The sequence below is a fragment of the Podarcis cretensis genome (assembly GCF_951804945.1).
Source record: "Podarcis cretensis genome assembly, chromosome: 16".
Taxonomy (NCBI): Eukaryota; Metazoa; Chordata; class Lepidosauria; order Squamata; family Lacertidae; genus Podarcis; species Podarcis cretensis.
Genome location: NC_137186.1, coordinates 31,136,642 through 31,144,612, shown reverse-complemented (window position 1 = coordinate 31,144,612; position 7,971 = coordinate 31,136,642). Strand labels below are relative to the sequence as shown.

Here is a 7,971-nt window from a genome sequence, read left to right as displayed (position 1 = left end):
ACAACTCTGGTAACACTGAGCAGCAGAGACACGAAAAGAATGTGGATTTCTGATGGTCCCCCTGGAAGGCTGTTTTTGATTTATGGCAGCAAAGGGTTCTTGAATAAGTTGCTTTCTTGTATGTTAACTTCCCACACTTGGAAAATAGGCATGGTTTCCTTACAGTTTAGGGCAGGGCTGTGGAAGCCTTGTGGGCAACCTTCCAGGGCCCGCATGCCAGCGTTGGGCAGGGCCAGAAGCAAAAGCAACATGTATGAATGACTGTTTTCTGTACTCTTACCTTTGAATGCCTTTGTATGCCAGAACATTCAGCCATTTGATACCTGACCTGTACTGTGAAGTGTTACAGCTCAGGTGCAGGTTTCTTAGCTAGAACTAGATGGAATAAAATTAGTAGTTTACATGCATGTGGAATGGATGGTAAAGATACAGTTTCTTAATAGTCGTCCTGGTTAAATAAGAAAAGCCCTGCTTAAACGAAAGGCCTATCTAGTCTGGCCTCCTGCCCTCACAGTGGCCAGCCAGATGCGCATGGGAAGTTTGTAAGCAGGACCTGAACGCAATGACACTCTCCGCTCCTGTGATTTCCAACAACTGATAATTCAGAAGACAGTGGAGCTAGAACCATAACCACCAGGGTTGGTAGCCATTGATCGTCTCATCCTCCATGAATGTTTCAGCATAAATAAGCCAAGCAAAGTTTCTACCTTCCGATGGCTGAAGAAATGGCCACACTGTACTGTTGTGCTTTCACATTGTGTGGTTAAATTGGGTCAGCAACCTTTTCCAGCCATCCCACCGTCCCTCAGACCATGTGGTGGGCCGGACTATATTTTGGAAAAAAAAAAAAGAATGAATTCCTATACCCCACAAATAACCTAGAGATGCATTTTAAATGTTGTTAGCCGCTCTGAGCCCGGCTTTGGCTGGGGAGGGCGGGATATAAAAATTTTTTTATTTATTATTACTATTAAATAAAAGGATATATTCTACTCATATAAAAACATGCTGATTCCCGGATCTTCCGCAGGCCGGATTGAGAAGGCGATTGGGCCACATCTGGTCCCCAGGCCTTAAAATTACCCCTGAGTTAAATTAAGTGCTTAGGCAATTACACCATTATGCCTAAGTTGCCATGTGGGGCCTTAAGGTAAAGTAAAGGTACCCCTGCCCGTACGGGCCAGTCTTGACAGACTCTAGGGTTGTCCGCCCATCTCACTTAAGAGGCCAGGGGCCAGCGCTGTCCGGAGACACTTCCGGGTCACGTGGCCAGTGTGACATCGCTGATCTGGCCAGAGCCAGAGCCAGAGCCGCACACGGAAACGCCGTTTACCTTCCCGCTGGTAAGCGGTCCCTATTTATCTACTTGCACCCAGAGGTGCTTTCGAACTGCTAGGTTGGCAGGCGCTGGGACCGAGCAGCGGGAGCGCACCCCGCCGCAGGGATTCGAACCGCCGATCCGATCGGCAAGTCCTAGGCGCTGAGGCTTTAACCCACAGCGCCACCTGTGTGGGGCCTTAGTGACACACTAAATTTGGTAGTACAGTGGGAAACCAGTGAATCCAAAAAAAGGACTCATTTAGGCTGCAATCCTGTCCTCAGCCACCTGAAAGTTCCATTCAACTCAATATTTACTTCTTAGTAGACTGTTAGGATAATATTTCATTGCGTTTTTCTAGGCAACGACCAAAAGAAGCCACTCTAACCAACTGAGCTCTCCAGACTGAGTTGGTATTGCTGAATAATAATATCGCTACTAAATAAGGAACAGGAGTCAAGCCTTTTTTTAATTAAAAAAAAAGTGGTTTTGTTCTTCTCTGTTTTGCACAGGCGACAATTATTTCAAAAGCACTGGGTGGGTAGGGAAAGTGTTTTCACCCCTTGCCCAATTATCCCCTAATCAGCCTTTCCCCGCCACTCTTAACCCCCCCAATGGCGGAGCCTCAGCCAAACTGCCGCAAACGGGAGTCGGAAGTCGTCTCTAAGCGAACCGCTGGAACTTTTACCTCTTTGACTTCGACTGCGTCTGGGCTCGCGGACGGTGGCGCGGCTGGGTCAATCCGTCACAAAGCCCCGCCTCTTTACGGAGAGGGAGGGAGGGATGGACGGAGCAGGGAGCAGCATGGCTGACAGCGATACCTGGAGGGTAAGCGGGGGGGGGGGCGGGGGGGATAATGGGCTCAGAATAGGAAAGCTGCTTTAAAAAGCCTTCGAGAGAGACAGTTGTGTGTAAGCCTTTTATAAAGGCCCCTCAAAAGGCTGGTCTGTTGTGGCAGAAGGTGTGCAGGCTGCAGAATTCCTTGTGCCTAATGCAGGTATGAGTCGAATAGGTCCCTTATAGCGCCATCCAGGTGTTTTGGGACTACAACTCCCATCATCCCTTGCTAGCTGGGAGGATGGGAGTTGTAGTTCAACAACAACAACTCGGGCTGAAAAGAGCTGGGTTAGAGCAGTGCTTCTCCAGCTGCTTTTGGACTACAATTCCGTTTATTATTATTATTATTATACCCCACCCATCTGGCTGGATTTCCCCAGCCACTCTGGACGGCTTACAACATACAGTGGTACCTCAGGTTACAGACGCTTCAGGTTACACACTCCGCTAACCCAGAAATAGTACCTCAGGTTAAGAACTTTGCTTCAGGATGAGAACAGAAATCGCATGGCGGCAGCATGGTGGCAGCGCGAGGCCCCATTAGCTAAAGTGGTACCTCAGGTTAAGAACAGTTTCAGGTTAAGTATGGACCTCCAGAACAAATTAAGCTCTTAACCCGAGTTACCACTGTATTTGAAAACAATAAAAACAGCAATCCTTAAAAACTTAAAACTTAAAAACCACCAGAAGACCCTTGGCAGAGGACCTTAGTGTCTTGGCTGAACGATGGGGGTGGAGACGCTCCTTCAGGTATACTGGGCCGAGGCCATTTTGGGCTTTAAATGTCAGCACCAACACTTTGAATTGTGCCCAGAAATGTATTGGGAGTCAATGAAGATCCTTTAGGACCGGTGTTATATGGTCTCAGCAGCCACTCCCAGTCACCAGTCTAGCTGCCGTATTCTGGATTAATTGTTGTTTCCGAGTCACCTTCAAAGGTAGCCCCACATAGAGCGCATTGCAGTAGTCCAAGCGGGAGAAAACCAGAGTATGCATCACTCTGGTGAAACAGTCTGTGCGCAGGTAGGGTCTCAGCCTGCATACCAGATGGTGCGGGTAAACAGCTGCTGTGGACACAGAATTGACCTGCGCCTCCATGAACAACTGTGAGTCCAAAATGACTCCCAGGCTGCACACCTGGGCCTTCAGGGGCACAGTTCAGGACTAGGGTTCCACCCCTTGTCCCCAAGAACAGTATTTCTGTCTTGTCAGGAATCAGCCTCGGTCTGTTAGCTGCCATCCACCCACCAACTGCCTCCAGACACTCACACAGGACCTTCACTGCCTCCACTGGTTCTGATTTGAAGGAGAAGTAGAGCTGGGTATCATCCGCATACTGATGAACACCCAGCCCAAACCCCCTGTTTATCTCTCCCAGCAGCTTCATGTAGATGTTAAAAAGCATGGGGGAGAGGACAGAACCCTGAGGCACTTAGAGCCCAGGGGTCTAAGCACTCACCACCCCCCCCAACACCACTTTCTGGACACAGCCCAGGAGGAAGGAGCGGGACCACTGTATAACAGTGCCCCCAGCTCCCAACTCCTTCAGACTATCCATAAGGATGTTGTGATCAATGGTGTCAAAAGCCACTGAGAGATCCAGCAGGACCAGGGAACAGCTTTCACCTCAGTCTCTGGCCTGCCGGAGATCATCGACCATCGTGACCAAGGCAGTTTCAGTCCCATGATGAGTCCTGAATCCCGATTGGAAGGGATCCAAATGGTCCGCATCCTCCAGGCGTGTCTGGAGTTGTTCAACAACCACGTGCTCAATCACCTTGCCCAAGAATGGAAGATTTGAGACTGGGTGATAGTTGGCCATGATGGCTAGGTCCAAAGTTGTTTTTTTAAGAAGCGGTTTAATAACTGCCTCTTTCAGCAGGTCTGGGAAGGCACCTGGAACAGAAGAGCACTTTTCACTGCAACATTTTGATGCAGTTTCTATGGTCCTCTCTGTCCTGTAGACGAGTGTTGATTCCTTGCTTATACATTTTGTGTGTATGTTTGGCAGCCCCCACGAGCCTGCAATGATTACTGGTCTGAATGGAAACATTGCAAGAGCATCCCAAATCTGTTCCATTACTACTATACCTACGGAGAGGCGCCATCCTGTAAGCAGTGGAAGAGAGATTATGAGAACTGCAAAGCATGGGAGATGACGAAAAGTTCAGAGGCTAAGGTATGCCAAGGGACAAAGAGCGGGTTTGCAGCAATGGAAAAATCCATTCATAGGAAGCTGCCTTTTACTGTGTCACCCATCAATGTACAGTGGTACCTCAGGTTACATACGCTTCAGGTTACATACGCTTCAGGTTACATACTCCGCTAACCCAGAAATAGTGCTTCAGGTTAAGAACTTTGCTTCAGGTTGAGAACAGAAATCGTGCTCTGGCGGCGCGGCAGCAGCAGGAGGCCCCATTAGCTAAAGTGGTGCTTCAGGTTAAGAACAGTTTCAGGTTAAGTACGGACCTCCGGAATGAATTAAGTACTTAACCCGAGGTACCACTGTATCTAGCTCAGACTAGTCTTCCGTAGGGTGGGCAGATTTCAGATGTGTCAGATCTATGTTGCTTTTGTTTACTGTAACCTCAGGATTGACCAACTAGAGCCAGGTGCAAATAACACACCATCAAAACTAAATAACAGAGTAGCTCAAAACAGTGGTTTGCCTGCTGCTCTCAAACAATGGTTCAACTCAATCCCACACAGAGTAAGCAAAGAGAAATTGATGAGCATAGAGTGGGCATACTTCTTAATGCCATTGGGTCTATTCTGAGTAGGACTGGCATTGGATGAAACCTATCGTGTGGTTCGTAACGATGGGGAGTACAAACTGGTTTTGCAATACAGGCAACCCCCAATTTGTGCTGGGGTTGCATTTTGGGTCATTGCATGCGGCAGTGTAGTGCAAACCCACCCCGTCCGGTTACGTCCTTTTCCGGGTCTGACCAGGCGTACGCATGCCTGGAATGCGTGCAAAATGGCCGTTGTCTGTATGTCCTAACCTAAGCACAACAGAAATGCTAAATATATTTGGTTCACTGTATCCCGTGTTATCCATCCTCAGCATAGACTCATTGAAGTTTAACAGACATAATGAACTTGGATTAATTTCTGTGGTTGTACTAAAGTGAGTAGAACAGGTGCGATGAACTGTTGGTTCCCCAATGTTGCTGAACAACTCCCATCAGCCCCAGCAAGCATGGGCAATGCCCAGGGATGATGGGAGTTGTAGTTCAACAAGATCTGGAGGGCCAAAGCTCACCCACACCTGCAGAACTAGCTGGATACAGTGGTGCCCCGCAAGACGAACGCCTTGCAAGACGGAAAACCCGCTAGACGAAAGGGTTTTCCGTTTTGGAGGCGCTTCGCAAAACAAATTTCCCTATGGGCTTGCTTCGCAAGACGAAAATGTCTTGCGAGTTCCTGCGGGTTTCCCCCCCTTTTCCTAAGCCGCTAAGCCGCTTATCAGCTGATCCGCTGATAAGCCGCTTAACAGCTGATCGCTAAAAGCCGCTAAACCGCTAATAGCGCTAATCTGCTAAGCTGTCAATGGGCTTGCTTCGCAAGACGAAAAAACCGCTATACAAAGAGCCTCACGGAACAGATTAATTTCGTCTTGCGAAGCACCACTGTACAACCTTTATTTTCAATACCAGAACTACTTTTGCACACAATCTCACGTCTTGTTGCCCCCAATTTTGCTTTATTGTAGCAGTATAATTTTTTTATCAACTATTACAGTGGTACCTCGGGTAATAATAATAATAACAATAATAATTTATTATTTATACCCCGCCCATCTGGCTGAGTTTCCCCAGCCACTCTAGGCGGCTTCCAATCAAGTGTTAAAAACAATACAGCATTAAATATTAAAAACTTCCCTAAACAGGGCTGCCTTCAGGGTTAAGTACTTAATTCGTTCCGGAGGTCTGTTCTTAACCTGAAACTGTTCTTAACCTGAAGCACCACTTTAGCTAATGGGGCCTCCTGCTGCTGCTGCTGCACCGCCGCTGTACAATTTTTGTTCTAAACCTGAAGCAAAGTTCTTAAACCGAGGTAATATTTCTGGGTTAGTGGAGTCTGTAACCTGAAGCGTATGTGACCTGAAGAGTATGTAACCCGAGGTACCACTGTATTGTTGTTTATTAGTTCCTTTATATACCACGAAATCGCCAAGGCAGCTTCTAAGCGGTTTACAAGTATAAAACCACTAACCAAAATTGTGTTTTTGTTGTTACTATGGGGAGTCGGAACCCCTTACTGATAACCTACCGATAACCTAGATATTTAACCAGTAGATTCCCCCATCCCATCGACCATAAGCCCACCCTTGATGTACATCAACACTGATTGGCAGCTGCTCCCCACCGTTTCGCACAGGTGCTTTCCCCAAACCTTTACCTGGAGGTGCTAGGGATTGAACCTGGGACATTTTGCAGACACAGCTCCATCCTTCCCTTAATACTGAGGGACATAGAAAGCTGCCTTACACTGAGTCAGACCATGGGTCCATCAGTCTACTGTCTACACTGGCAGCAGCTCCAGTATTCCAGTCTTTCTCAGTCCTATATGGAGGTTGAAGATGGGACCTTCTGCACCCAAAGCAGGTGTTCTACCAGTGAGCCATGACCTACAAGATAGCTCAGCTGGTAGAGCATGAGACTCTTGATCTCAATGTTATGGATTCAAGTCCCATTTTGGGCAAAGGTTTCCAGGGGGCTGGAGTAGATGACGCTTGTGGCCCCTTCAACTCTACGATTCTAAGATTGCAGACAAAGCTTTCTTTTACCAGCTGAGACCACTGGCCTGCCTGGGTCAGGAACGCCTACCCTGAGATGCCTATCCAGCTCTCCAGGATTTCACAGTTGTTTCAAGCCCTACCTGGAGACCCCAGTTTGCACCTGAGATCTTCTGTTCTGCATAGCATCTATGCTCATTGAGGGCATTGTATGAATAATAGTTATTATTATTGACGATTCTGTCTTTTTCCAGGACTCCCTATGCAAGAGCGAAAGAGAGCGCGTTATGGAGAAACAGAAGTATGCTCCGGTGTGGAACTTGAGGAAAGGTCCTCCCGTAAGCTGGTATCTGCCTCTGGATGAAGACAAACCCAAATGATGAGGCCCTGGAATACCAGGTGTTGGACTTCTGGGCGATGCCATCTATGGAATCCCAACACTGTGCTGTATAGAAGAGTTCTCAGCCATAAACCCATGCTCACAGCAACCATATACTTCACTATAGTGGTGCTCGATATTTTTTAAAAAGTACAATCTGTTCTGAACTATTTAGTAAACAGTGTGTTAAAGAGATAATTTCGGGGAGATAACCCTGTTACAAGTCCCCATACTTGCTAGTTAAGAGGTATATTGTCTCCGAATGTGAAAGTATAATTTAACTGTCATGGCTAACGGGCTTTATTTAATGTTGTGAGCTGTCCTCTGGCACCCTGTTTTCCCTCGCTCAACAATGTTCTAAACAGTACTGTCAGAATACCACTGACTTTCAGGACAGGGCTACAATGGACACAATCCTGTAGATTTGTACGCGACGAGTGGAGGTGGTTTAGAAGTTCTTGTGTACAGTCAAACCTCAGCTCCCAAACACCTTCGTTTTGGAACATTTGGGCTCCTGAATGCCAAAAACCCGGAAGTAACTGCTCCGGTTTTTGAACAGTTTTGGGAAGCTGAACGGCTTTTGGGGAATTCTTTTCTTTTCTCTCCATTGACTTTGCCAACTGCTCTTTGATCCTTGGTTGTCGAACGTTTCGGAAGTTGAACGGTCTTCCGGAACGGATTATGTTCGACAACCAA

General features: G+C 47.4%; 1 protein-coding gene and 1 long non-coding RNA gene across 2 annotated transcripts; one reads left to right on the top strand and one right to left on the bottom strand.

Moving 5' to 3' along the window:
* Nucleotides 1–182: 182 nt before the first annotated feature.
* Nucleotides 183–1,899, bottom strand: LOC307205083. The gene is made up of 2 exons (XR_013833847.1): nucleotides 1,517–1,899; nucleotides 183–1,144 (listed from the first exon to the last, which is right to left on the bottom strand). It is a non-coding gene; the product is annotated as an uncharacterized lncRNA (long non-coding RNA).
* A 110-nt stretch (nucleotides 1,900–2,009) lies between these two features.
* LOC307205050 (synaptic plasticity regulator PANTS) lies at nucleotides 2,010–7,396 on the top strand. Its single transcript, XM_079957327.1, has 3 exons — nucleotides 2,010–2,146; nucleotides 4,167–4,334; nucleotides 7,151–7,396. Exons 1-3 carry the CDS (start codon nucleotides 2,102–2,104, stop codon nucleotides 7,274–7,276), a joined length of 339 nt encoding a protein of 112 aa, XP_079813453.1. The 5' UTR covers nucleotides 2,010–2,101; the 3' UTR covers nucleotides 7,277–7,396.
* The last annotated feature ends 575 nt before the right edge of the window (nucleotides 7,397–7,971 follow it).